The sequence below is a fragment of the Notechis scutatus genome, chromosome 5, assembly GCF_049901735.1.
Source record: "Notechis scutatus isolate UNSWTSFEM ecotype Mainland chromosome 5, rNotScu1.2, whole genome shotgun sequence".
Lineage (NCBI taxonomy): Eukaryota > Metazoa > Chordata > Lepidosauria > Squamata > Elapidae > Notechis > Notechis scutatus.
Window position 1 is genome coordinate 7,573,817 of NC_142013.1, and position 14,085 is coordinate 7,587,901.

The following is a 14,085-nucleotide window of genomic DNA, read 5'->3' on the forward strand; positions in this document are numbered from 1 at the left end:
AATTGGTTTACCAGAATTCAATAATGCCATAATAGCTTCTGTACTGTTTAGTGGATTTACTGGACACCTTCATAAATGCTTGATTCTGTATTCCACCTGGTTTTACCAATTTCTGACTTCAGGGAATTCTCACATATAATTAAGTCTTCCATATAGGACACTCGGTGTCTTATACAGCATGTTTTACTTTGGAGCATCAGATATAACACTTCTATTGCTGTTTGATTTTATTTTTCAGTTGTTCGGTTTATTAACATCTTCCTTCTCAGATTCCGGTCAATGTCATTGTCCTAAGTCAGGTACCATTTCTCAGTCTGTGACTTCTTCCTTCCTTTCCCTCATAATTCATGCAGATGCTTTACAGGTTCTGTACTGTAAGTACAGGTACTTCTTGATTTACGACGGACTTCCCTAGATCTACTAACAACCAAGTCACATGATCACATTTGAGGCACTCAGCAATGGCCCATATTTTTGGCGATTTGCAGCATCCCTGGGTCACATGATCACAATTTGTGACATTTTTTTTGTCAGAAACTGATGTTTATTTCCAGTTTCCAGCAAAAAGACCCATTGTGGACAACGGATTCACTCAATGACTGTGAAAAGTGCATTCATTTCATGATTGGTCCTTCCTTCCTTCCTTCCTTCCTTCCTTCCTTCCTTCCTTCCTTCCTTCCTTCCTTCCTTCCTTCCTTCCTTCCTTCCTTCCTTTTCTTTCCTTCCTTCCTTCTTAAAAGAATTCTCAAGTAGATCTGTTATTTTCTTGCAATACTTCCATATACACCTCTTTTGCAATTACAGACTGCAAGCTGCTTAAACCTGTAAAATGTTTCATTGGGGTAGACTTTGAGCCTTTTCTGATTCAAAATCTTAATCTTTTTGTGGGATTGAAAATTTTGAAAACGAGTAGACTCACCATATTACACATGATCTTCAGTGCCAGTGGTGGGATTCGAATTTTTTTTTACTACCAGTTCTGTGGGCGTGGTGTGGCTTGGTGGGTGTAGTGTGGCTTGGTGGGCGTGGCATGGCTTGGTGGGCAGGGCAGAGGAAGCATATTCAAAATCCCCATTCCCTCCCCACCTCACTAACCTGGTTTCCAGCTCCATTCTCCTGGGCAGGGCAACACAAGAAGACCCAGCCGATCAGCTGGGACTCAGGAGGCGGAGAATAAATGGGGGTGGGGCCAGTCAGAGGCGGCATTTGCTGGTTCTCCAACTACTCAAAATTTCCACTACTGGTTCTCCAGAACTGGTCAGAACCTGCTGAATACCACCTCTGTTCAGTGCTCATACCAACAGATGTGGCATCTTGTCCAACTCAAAATGCTGTTAGTTTTCAGCAGTGTTGATCGGATCTGGCCTTCTGGGCCAGAAAAAAAAAGGAAGATTTAGGAGTCTATTGTTCATTATGTGATATAAATAACAGAACAATAGAAAGACAAGAGTTGGAAGGGACCTTGGAGGTCTTCTAGACCAACCCCCTACTAAAGAAGGAAACCCTATGCCTTTTCAGATAAATAGCTGTCCAATTGCTTTTGCACAAAGACAAGTTTGCCCTTTTGTCAGAAAACGGCAAGGTTTAAAAGCTTTAGCCATCAAATTTTATGGATATTAATCTGCCAGACTCTCTAAGCACAGTTAAACAATTGAAGTACGCCACCTGCGATCTGATCTAAGCATAGTTCACAAAATTGTCTGCTATAACATCTTGCCTGTCAATGACTTCTTCAGGTTCAACCACAATAATACACGGGCAAACAACCGATAGAAACTCAAGGTAAACTGCTCCAAACTCGATTGCAGAAAATATGATTTCAGGAACAGAATGGTCAACGCCTGGAACGCCCTACCCGACTCCGATGTTACAGCCTCAACCCCTCGCAGCTTCAACCTCAAACTGTCCACCGTGGACCTCACCCCGTTCCTTACAGGTCCTTAAAGGAAGTGTGCATAAGCGCACCAGCGTGCCTACCCTTCCTGTCCTACTGTCCCCATTTATCTGTATTTACTCCCTTTGTTCTTGTTTATGTTCATACTTATACTTGTTATCTTGTACACGTTTGACAAACAAATAAATAAAATAAAATAGCAATCATACATTTAAAAAAAAACAGTCTCATTTCAATCTTAGTTTTCCATGATGAGCAGCCCATAGAAAATGGGAGAATTATCTTGCAGTTCTTGTCTTAGGCTGCTTTTTTTACCTTCTAAATCAAGCCAATCTTTTGGAGAAAATTATTCCGACCAAGTACGCAGGAGACAAAGTTAATTTGTACGGCCAGGGAGAGGGTTTGCTTCTCTTAGCACATTGGGACTATGGACGTGCCTTGCTTGGCGGAGGGATGATTATAAACTGAGCCAGGTGTTTCTCATTAAACTCGTGAATCCCTCAATTATGTAAGATACGGTTTTAAAAAGAAAAGCGTGTGGAAGGTTTTATGGAGGGGTGGGCTTCAAACATTTTAGCAACGGGTTCTCTGACCGGTTGCTGGGTGGGTGTGGCCATGGTAGGCCCGGCCTAGTCGGCCTCCTGCACCATGGCGGGGTGGTGGTGGTATTTTTGCCCTCCCCTGAGTCTGGAGGCTTTTCTTGAGCCTCTGGGAGGGCGAAAACGGGCTCCTTGGGCTCCGGAGGCTCTCTGGAAGCCAGAAACGGGCCCATTTCTGGCCTTCCCCAACTTCCGGCAGGCCCATTTTTCACCTTCCCTCAGCCTCCACGGGGAACCCTGCACTTACCTGAATCCAAAACGGGCCACTTACCTGAATCCAAAACAGACTCCTAGGAGGGGAGGGGCATGGTGGGCAGGGCCAGCCAGGAATGAGATTTAGGGGGTCTCCAAAATGTGAAGAATCTTAGCTAGGGGCTCTCCCGAACCCCCGTGAACCCTTAGCATCCCACCCCTGGCTTTATGGCTATCTTCAACACCCATCCTTCTACAAGTGCTCTTCGGCTTATGACCGCCCTTGCGATTAGAATTTCTGTTGCTAAGCAAGGCGAGCGTTAAGTGAGCCACCCCCCAATTGTATCCCACCCCCTTTTGCTATTGCCACAAGGTTAAGTGGTTCATTGCCGTTGTTAAGCGAATCGCATGGTCATAAAGCAAATCCAGGATCCTCCATTTGACTTTGCTTGTAGGAAGACGGCTTGTTGCCACCATCATCAATACAGGCTGGGTGACAATCCTCCAAAATTTTGATTACTTGACCGCATCAGAGATATGGACAGATATAGCAAAGGAGGAATCCAACTTTTCAAGATGGAGGCCACAACTATGAGGTGTGTTTGTTTTTTTTAAATTTTAGTTGCACGGTTGTGGTTCCCATCCTGGCATTTTCTTTTATATATATATATATATATAAATAACCTTTATTGAAAATTTAAAACATTAAAATACAAAATACAATGCAAATATTTAAAATGAAAATGTTGTGTATATTACAATCCATTTTGACAGTGCTTACATTTCAATTGTTATTCTAGTGCTTATTTTATACTCCTAATTGTTCTTAAATATATACCTCTATCTTTCTAGGAAGGAAGTGAATGGAGGAAGAAGGAAGGAAGGAAAGGAGAGAGGGAGGGAGGATGGGAGGGAGGAAGAAGGAAGAGAGGGTGGGAGGGAGGGAGGAAGGAAGGAAGTGAATGGAGGAAGAAGGGAGGAAGGAAAGGAGAGAGGGAGGGAGGATGGGAGGGAGGAAGAAGGAAGAGAGGGTGGGAGGGAGGGAGGGAGGGAGGAAGGAAGGGAGTGAATGGAGGAAGAAGGGAGGAAGAAGGGAGGGAGGGAGGAAGAAAGGAAGGGAGTGAATGGAGGAAGAAGGAAGGAAGAAAAGGAGAGAGGGAGGGAGGATGGGAGGGAGGAAGAAGAAAGAGAGGGTGGGAGGGAGGGAGAAAGGAAGGAAGAAGGAAAAGAGGCAGGGAGGGAGGGAGAGAGGAAAGGAGGAAGAAGGAAGGGAGGGAGGGAGGAAGGAAACCATTTTCCCAATCTCATCCACGTGTGACACATTTCCTTGTTCTTTGCCATTTTGCCGTTATTATATTGTACTGTTTTCTCATTTAAACATGCCATCTTTTATTTTAAACCTTTATTCTGAAAGTGGGGTTGTAAATTGCTCAGAGCCCTGTTGGATTGAAGCAGCCTCTGGGCCCCAGCAAAGCAAATAAATAGTCCCTCATCTCTTAATTCACCCTCCAAATATTCGGTGGCCCGGATCCGAATTTCTTCAATCTCTGACTCCCCAGATGTTGCTGAATTATAATCCTCCGCGATCCTTGCATGGGAGGGCTGCGGACGATGGCAGATAAGCCATATCTGGAATGAGCCAGATTGTCTATATTCTCTCTTTGGGAGCATCTGTTTCCTCAGAAGGCTTTGGGTTTTTTTCCTTCTCTTGTCTTCTTCCATATTCGTTTTCCTTTCCTTGCTGTCGCTCACGTCAGAAATGATGCTTCAAGACAGTCAACTGCCTGCAGCAGACATGCTTAAGCAACCATGAAAGGGGATGCCCCAGGGAGAGGAAGAAAAAGGCATTCACTCTCCAGGAAAATAAGTCCTGTGATGTGGGAAATATCACAGAAATGTTCGAATTAATGGGAATTTTGATCCTGGGATTCTCCGTGGGCCTCTCTTGAAGACCAAAAGCAAAAGAGAAACGAACAGGGAGCTGGTTTCAGCTCTGGGATAGGTAACTTGCCTTCCGTAAAAATTAAATTTTATTTACGTTTCGTGGTCTTCTGTGAAGTATTGATTGGCAGGAGAAAAGAGGCAACGCAGGGCATTGGTTCCAGGGGTGGGGCTGCTGGGGTTTCGCAGGGGTTCAGGAGAGCCCCTAGCAGTTTGGAGGACCCCCCAAATCTCACTTCTGGCTGGCTCTGCCCAACCTGCCCCTCCCCTCCCAGGAGTCCCCACGTGGCCCGTTTGGGATGCCAGGTAAGTGCAGGGTGCGCCAGAAGCTCAGGGAGGGTGAAAAAACGGGCCTCCCGGAAGTTGGCGAAGGCTGGAAATGGGCCTTTTTTCCGGCTTTCAGAGAGCCTCTGGAGCCCAAGGTGAGTGAAAACGCCCCCTCCCATCATGGTGCAGGAGGCTGACTAGGCCACGCCCACCATGGCCACGCCCATCCAGCAACCGGCCAGGGAACCCGTTGCTAAAATTTTTGAAGCCCACCCCTGATCAGTTCAACCCATCAAAAATGACCTACTTAGAAGAGAAAGTCTGCACATGGGAGGAAAATAATTGTACCTCAGTTCAGCTGAAGTGGAACAGATCGAATTTGGGGTGAAAGGTCATTAGGAAAATCTAGTGGATATCTATTTTGATGTCATTTTTCAACAAAGAACAGGGGGTCTTCAACTTATGACCATAATTGGGGATCAGGATTACATGGCTAAGCGAGACAGTTGTTAAACAAGTCACACCAACTTTACAACTTCTTTGTTAATCAAATCACTGTAGTTAAATGAAGGATCCGGCTCTCCCAAGTGACTTTGTGTGTGAGAAGCTATTTGGGAAGGTTGCAAATAGCACTTAGCAATAGCACTTAGACTTATATACTGCTTTAGAGTGCTTTCCAGCCCTCTCTAAGCGGTTTACAGAGTCAGTCTGTTTGCCCCAACAATCTGGCTCCTCATTTTACCCACCTCGGAAGGAGGGAAGGCTGAGTCAACCTTGAGCCAAGTCAGGATTGAACTGCCGAATTGCAGTCAGCCAGCAGTCAGCAGAAGTAGCCTGCAGTACTGCACTCTAACCACTGCACCACCATGGCGATCCTATGACCCCGGCATATTTGAACCGTTGTAGAACAGATGCCAGTTGCTAAGCGCCTGATTTCTGAACATGCGACTACGGAGATGCTATGATGGTCGCAAGCGTGAAGATCAGTTCTAAGTCACCTTCTTTGGTGCCATTGTAAGTTTGAACAGTCAGAACACAAATATAGTGGGAGCTTTCTGGGCCTCTCAGACCAGTCTAGATTGTCACTTCTTTATGCTACTTTTCTTAGAGCTATAAGATCTCAGAAATGGAAAAGGACATTTAGAATATCTCAGACACCCAAATTCAAGTATCCCAGACAAATGCTTCTCCAGCTTTTGCTTAAATACACCCAAAAAAGGAAATTTACCAATGATCTAGATAGATTGTGTAGGTAGGAGGATTAGAACTCACAGTCTCCCGGTGATTGGTCCTAAGTCACCCAGCTGGTTTTCATGCCTAAGGTGGGACTAGAACTCACTGTCTCCCTGTAATTGGTCTAAAGTCATCCAGCTGGTTTTCATGCCTAAGGTGGGACTAGAACTCACTGTCTCCCAGTAATTGGTCCAAAGTCATCCAGATGGTTTTCATGCCTAAGGCATGACTAGAACTCACTGTCTCCCAGTAATTGGTCCAAAGTCAACCAGGTGGCTTTTATGCCTAAGGCAGGACTAGAACTCACTGTCTCCCAGTAATTGGTCCAAAGTCATCCAGATAGTTTTCATGCCTAAGGCAGGACTAGAACTCACTGTCTCCCAGTAATTGGTCCAAAGTCAACCAGATGGTTTTCATGCCTAAGGCAGGACTAGAACTCACTGTCTCCTAATTTCTAGCCTGATGCCACTAGACCAGATATGCTGTTCTACTACATTTTGTGCAATAACATCATAACAGAAACAGAACAATTATTAAACAATGATACAAAAAGTATGCATTTTCTACTTATTCCCTGTTGTCCAGCATTAACATCTTTAAGTGGAATGATGATTTGAGTCCTTCGTGTCATAAATCTCTATCTAAACATTTTCTGTGTAGCGTTTTACTGATGGGCGTACTCCTGCCCTTGTACTTTCTATTAAAACACTGCACAAAAAGAAGGATACAAATGTACAACATGAACCCCCCAATCCAGTCTGCTATTGGGAGGGGGGAGGGGCCCTCTATCAATACTCAGAAAAGCCAGCAGTAAAAATTTATCCTAAGCATTGTTAATTGATGATGGTTTGCTGAAGGACATTAGCAGCTGCCTCGCTGCTTCATTACACATTGAGGAAAAGTTACAATTTAGCTTATCTTAATAGTTTTTCTCCCTCCTAGCCCTAGCCAACCTTTTAGACATGAGCCCATCTGCTTCTCGAACTGTAAATTAAATGAACACTAATAAATAGGCCAATGCATTGAACTGAGGGATAGAGAGAAAAGGGGAAAGCCAGGATCTGCTTTAAAAAAAGACAAAAAATCTCAGTGAAAAATACTTTATTTGGTTGGTTCTAGAAAGAAAGAAAAAAAAACCCAAATGAATCACTGCAGTTGTGAAGTAAGGGACTTCCTCATTGACTTTGCTGGTCAGACGGTTGCCAAAAGTGATCATGTGAACCCGGGGACACTGCCACCGTCATAAATATGAGTCAGTTGCTGATAACAGATAATCAGAGTTGGAAGGGACCTTGTAGGTCATCTAGTCCAACCCCCCCACCCAAATGGGAGACCTTACACCATTTCTGACAAATGATAATCCAATCTCTTCTTGAAAGCCTCCAGTGATGACGCTGCCACAACTTCCAAAGGTAACTTCTGTTCCATTGATTGATTGTTCTCACTGTTAAAAGTTTCTCCTTATTTCCAGGTTAAATCTCTCCTTGTTCAGTTTCCATCCATTATTCCTTGTCTGGCCTTCAGATGCTTTAGAAAATAGCTTAACCCCCTCCTCTCTGTGGCAGCCCCTCAAATATTGGAAGACTGCTTTCATATCTCCCCTGTTCCTTTCTCTTCACTAAACTAGCCAAGCCCAGTTCCTGTAACCATTCTTCATATGTTTTAGTCTCCAGTCCCCTAATCTTCTCTGTACATTTTCTAGAGTCTCAACATCTTTTTTATAGTGTGGTGACCAAAACTGGATGCAGAATTCTAGGTGTGGTCTTACTAAGGCTTTATAGAGTGGTATTAGTACCTCACTTGATCTCGATTGTATCCCTGTGTTAATGCAGTTTAAGATTGCATTGGCTGTTTTGGCTGCTGCTGAACACTGCTGGCTCATATTTAGCTGGTTGTCCACTAAGACTCCAAGATCCCTCTCACAGTTACTGCTATTAAGTCTGGTTTTACCCAGTCTAAACATGTACTTTTGGTTTTTCTTGCCTAAGTGTAGTTTTCTCTATATTGAATTTCATTCTGTTAGATATGGCCCAGTGTTCTGGTCTGTCAAGATCCATCTTCTTGGGTGTTAGCTATTCCTGCCAGCTTAATATCATCTGCTGAGTTTTGGTCATGTTTCCATCGGGATGCTACAACAACCATAAGTTGAAAAACGGCCATAAGTCTCTTTGTTTCAGTGCCATTGTAACTTCAAACAGTCACTAAATGAACTGTTGTCAGTTTAGGACTACCTGGGACAACCCCAAAGTTGAATCATTGCAACGTAACCACCGATGCAATCACAGGCATGTTAATAATATGCCTATTTTGTTTCACGAAGGCAGTGGATTTAGACTGCAAGTTTCCTGCAGCCTATTTTATGAAATATAAATGTTTTCATTGTGTTTGAGAGTGAACAAAGGACACCAATGCTAGGAGATAAACTAAAGTTGCAGATCTTGAGATTGTATAAATCTCCAAATTATCAAATGTGTAAGGCTTGTTATTGACTTCTTAACATTCCAGTTTTGGTCACCACACTATAAAAAAGATGTTGAGACTCTGGAAAGAGTGCAGAGAAGAGTATGATTAGGGGACTGAAGGATAAAACATACGAAGAACAGTTACAGGAACTGGGCCTGGCTAGTCTAGTGAAGAGAAGGACCAGGGGTGACATGATAGCAGCCTTCCAATATTTGAGAGGTTGCCACAGAGAGGAAGGGCTCAAGCTATTTTCTAAAGCAGGGGTCCCCAACCACCGGTCCGCGGACCGGTACCGGTCTGCAGAACAACTCCTACCGGGCCGCTGGCTTGCTGGCGCCGCCATCTTTTTGATGAAAAAGTGCTTCCGGTGAGCTTTTCCAGGTAGAAAGCTCACCGGAAGCACGTTTCTAAAAAAGATGGCGCGCAGCGCTTTCGGTGAGCTTTTCCGGTAGAAAGCTCACCCAAGCACATTTTCATCAAAAAGATGGCGGCGCCAGCGCCCGGTGAGCTTTTCCGGGTAGAAAGCTCACCGGAAGCACGCGTTTTCACCAAAAAGATGGCGGGCGCCAGCGCTTCCGGTGAGCTTTTCCGGGTAGAAAGCTCACGGAAGCACGTTTCAAAAAAGATGGCGGCGCCAGCACTTCCGGTGAGCTTTTCCGGGTAGAAAGCTCACCGGAAGCACGTTTTCACCAAAAAGATGGCGGCGCCAGCGCTTCGGTGAGCTTTTCGGGTAGAAAGCCATTTCTACCCGGAAAAGCTCACGAGCGAGCTCATCTTTGATGAAACGATGCTTCCGTGAGTCACCGGAAGCACTTTTTCATCAAAAAGATGGCGCCCAGCTGGCGTACCCGGGCCCAGCTGATGCCGGTACCGGGCGCGGTGTAAAAAGGTTGGGGATCACTGTTCTAAAGCACCTGAAGGCCAGACAAGGAATAATGGATAGAAACTGATCAAGGAGAGATTCAACCTGGAAATAGGGAGAAACTTTCTGACAATAAGAACAACCAACCCATGGAACAGAAGTTGCCTTCGGAAGTTGTGGGAGCTTCGTCACTGGAAGCTTTCAAGAAGAGATGAGACTGCAATTTGTCAGAAATGGTGTAGGGTCTCCTGCTTGGGTGGGGGTTTGGACTTAGATGACCTACATGATCCCTTCTAACTCTGTTAATCTATTAAATCTGTATTCTTTCCTTTGAAATTAAATTTAAAATTAGGATTTGGCTAGACTTCAGCCATTTAACATTTGGAGGGCAGCCAGCCACAGGTCAGGCAGTGGTTAAGTGGTCTGGCAAATGTTCCCCACCTCCACATTATCATAATCCCACAGAAAAACACAATGAGAAACACAAGAAATGTTGTACTTACGTAAGGGATAGTGTCCAATGTATCTGTATTGACAATAATAGGAGCAGGGCTGGCCTGGGAAAGAGAGAGAGAGAGTACCAAGTTTACAGAACTGACAAACTATCTACATCAGGGGTGTCCAACCTTGGCAACTTTAAGACTTGTGGACTTCAACTCCCAGAATTCCTCAGCCAGCAATGCTGGCTGAGGAATTCTGGGAGTTGAAGTCCACAAGTCTTAAAGTTGCCAAGGTTGGACACCCCTGATCTACATCAAAAGCTGTTTAATGCTTCCATCACACCAAGGTTGATAACATGATTTGAATGTCATTGAGGAGGAAAAAAATCCCATAGCAAATCAATAATGCACACTCTTTATACAGAGGAACAGAAAAAAAAATCAAATTTGCATTTTGGCGGTTGGATAGACAACTTACAGGTTCTAAAAACCTGAGAGTAATGCACCACAGGCATACATCTCCTTGTTTTGCTTCCTTTCTCCTTTGATCTTTTCTTTTAGCTTTGGGGGGAAGGAGTAAATTTGGAGGTTGGCTAATGATGTGAGAAGTTGAAATCAAATTTCATAATAGGCCGAGGGCCAAAATCTAAGCTCTGCTAAGGCACCAAGTTTATTTTTGGAGAAGATTGATATATTATTTCAGCCTAAGTGGTGGACACCAGAGCAACGGTACAATATATCATGCAAAATATTAATGAATACAATACATTAGACGAAACCATTTTACACATTCAACATCAATCTCTGCCAACATCAGTATGTGAAGATATTCTGAAATAGACCAATTTTTATGAGGCATGAAAGCCAGCTGGGTGACTTTGGGACAATCACCATGAGATGGAGAGTTCTAGTCCCACCTTAGGCATGAAAGCGAGCTGGGTAACTTTGGGCTAATCACCAGGAGATGGTGAGTTCTAGTCCTACCTTAGACATAAAAGTTAACTGGGTGACTTTGAGCCAGTCATTCTCTCTCAGACCAACGCACCTCACAGAGTTGTTGTGCGGAAAATAGGAGCATTATGAGTCCTCTCCATCTTGAGGTATTAATAAAAATAATAAAACGAGAATATAAATAAATAAATATATTTCTCAAATGGGCTGCCCGAATCTTGGCTCGGAAAGTGCCCAAATCCACCCAGAATCCTTGCAGGTTCATCCACGATACGCTTCTCATTCTGCTTCTTTAGCATTTTAATTCCCTGACCTCTTTTCCCTGTCCTTCTTTTCTAGCCAAAACGCTCTGCGTTTTAGATTCATTTCCATACACACCCCTCACATTCCTCCAAGCGTCCTCCACACCATTGAGATAACCTGACTAAACATTAGTTTCCTTCTGGCGAATCTTGTTCTCCCTTGGGTTTAATCGGGTTGCTTAGTACCCCGCTGTTAAGACAAATGACAGCTGCCATGACAGATTGCAACCGAGTTCTTTGAGGGAAGAAAAAGCTTATAACGACAACAATAACAATAAAAACCCCTCTTGTCCCAAAGGTGCTTTTTCTAGAGGCAACTGGACTTTCTTGTTTTTTTTCTTTTGAAGACGTTTCGCTTCTCATCCAAGAAGCTTCTGACAGGATAGTGGGAATGGAAGGAGCTGTCAGAGTTGAAGAAGCTTCTTTCATGAGAAGCAAAACATCTTCAAAAGGAAAAAAAAAAGTCCAGTTGCCTCCCGAAAAAGCATCTTTGGGACAACCATGACTTGGATGACTGAGAATCTCTATGGATTTTCAGCTATATAATTTGGGATGAACACCCTTTGAAGGGGGTTGGAATAGGAATGGATTTTCAGAGGAAAAAATGCAGACTACAGGAATCATTTGCACCACTCAGGTGACTCTGAGGACATAGATAAACCTCCAAGTGGCCTCAACAACCCGCCAAAAGGATGCAAATTACCAGCTGTCTGCAAGGAATATAAATCCTTCCATTCACTACCATCCTGTCAGAGCTGAAGAAGGTTCTCGGATGAGAAGTGAAACGTGTTCAAAAGAAATAGATATATTCTCATGTAATGATTTTCATTATCTATGCAGGTCTATCTACAGAAAGGAGTCAGAAAGATGCCAGCCGCTAGAGAGTAAAAATGAAGCTCTCCCTGTTTTATGTGTGTATTTGCACTTAAATGTGTACACCTGCTTTGTATATTTCGTGCAGCCATCTTGACCACACCGTGTGAACCACTCTGCCTTGGCACTTACACACATCTTAACTTTTTCTTCTAAAAATAGACAAAACTATATTTTGTTTTCAACATGGATCAAGATATTGATACAGTAAGAAAAAGCTTTTATAAATAGCACTGATTTGTAACTGCGTGTGGGACATTAGAAGCAGTCCTCACTTACGGACCACAAGGGCTCCTGTTCTTAAGTGAAAAGATCATGGGGTTAAAGTGAGGCATTGCAGGCAAACTCTGCCCACTGCCAGGAGTTTGATCCTGACTAACTCAAGGTTGACTTCCACCCTTCCGAGGTCAGTAAAATGAGGACCCAGATTGTTGGGGGCAATATGCTAACATTGTAAACTGTATACACAGTGCTGTAAAGTACTATGGGGTGTGTTTAAGTCTAAGTCCTATTGCTATTACAGCAGTCTTCCAATATTTGAAGGGTTTCTCAGGGTTCCAAGTAACATACCCGTAGCAAGCAAAATTTCTGAGGCAGGTAGATTCCTCAAAGAAAAAGTTTATTGGATATGTCATATTGGCACAGGCTGGCAAAAACCAACTCTGATTATTCCCCCGGTTTTTACCTAATTAAAAGTAAACTTTTTTACTTTCTCAAAACAATCAACCACATGGTCCAATCAGGATACTGCCCAGTTGCTAGGTGACTCCAGTCCCCTTCTTCTGGGCACCTGCAGGAATGTCCTTGGTTCCCGAGAGAAAGCATTTTGTTTTGACTACAACACCTGAACTATCTCTATTCATCCCTCCCTGTCCCTCTTCTCCAGTGTGTCAGCGCTGAAGTCTCAAAATGGCCTCAGCCAGGCCAGCTTCAGGGTTGACAGGGTTATATCACAGAGAAGAGGGCATCTACCTATTCTCCAAACCACCTGAAGGTGACACAAGTAGTAATGGATGGAAGCTTATTAAAGAGAGATCCAACCAAGAATTAAGGAGAAATTTCCTGTCAGTGGACACAATTAATCAGTGAAACGGGTTGCCTCCAGAAGTTGTGGAGGCTCCATTACTGGAGGTTTTTAAGAAGAGATTGGACAGCCATTTGTCCAGAATTGTATAGAGTCTCCTGCTTTGGCAGCAGAATGGACTAGAAGTCGTCCAAGGTCCTTCCAGTTCTGTTATTGTGTAATTCTATAATGATGTCACAATACAAGCCACATGAAATTTGCCTTCAATATCAGGATATAAGTACCAAAGGACAGTGGTTGGATCACATTGTTCTTCCATGATATATTTTCTCATGTTTGTGTCACCTCTGCTTACACATGTTAGTTTCTGAAATCCTGCACTAGAATGACCACAGGTCTCCAGTTCTGGTGAAGAAAAAAAAACAGGCCCAACTATGATTTAAAAGCAAAGAATCCCTTTGGTTAATAAAACATAAACCTCGCAACCTAGTAGCAGAGAACACTGTAAGGAGAAAGAGAAACAGAATTCTGTTTCATCTGAGTTGTTAAGCAAATTAATTAAATTCGCTTTCTGCACCAATAAATAGAACTCTATCTAATCATCTTTGGACTTATCCCTTGCAGCCATTCTCAATTTCGAAATGCTATTATACAATACAAATATACTGTATTAGAATAGGCATGCACAAAACAAATGTTTCTTATTGGTTCTCTAATTATTCTCTAAACATTATCCTGAAATGACAGAGAAAGGAAAAAATGGATGCAAAGTGGCCAAGATATGGAAAATGAGCAAAAATAGGACACGTTGTTCCTTTCTCACATGGTGTTTTAGTGTCCATGTGACTGCAAACAGAAACAATAAGGGAACATAAGTAAGACTGCACCTAGAATACTGCATCCAGTTTTGGTCACCATTATTAAAAAACAACAACATTGAGACTCTAGAAAGAGTGCAGAGTGGAGCAACAAAAATACTTAGGAGACTGGAGGCTGAAACATATGAAGAACAGTTGCAGGAATTGGTTGTGTCTAGTTTAATAA

The 14,085-nt window shown here is 43.4% G+C and overlaps 1 protein-coding gene across 26 annotated transcripts in view; it reads right to left on the reverse strand.

Annotated features, from left to right (window-relative positions):
• Positions 1–14,085, reverse strand: part of DLG2 (discs large MAGUK scaffold protein 2) — a 1,023,659-nt gene that overhangs the window by 269,846 nt on the left and 739,728 nt on the right. For all 26 annotated transcript variants that reach the window (XR_015749696.1, XM_087966067.1, XM_087966065.1 and 23 more), the window contains one exon: positions 9,955–10,008. Coding sequence is in view for 25 of the 26 variants with exons in the window: in XM_087966067.1 (XP_087822193.1) it covers positions 9,955–10,008 (54 nt within the window). In the remaining variant the exon portion in view is untranslated. The remainder of the gene's footprint in view (positions 1–9,954; positions 10,009–14,085) is intronic.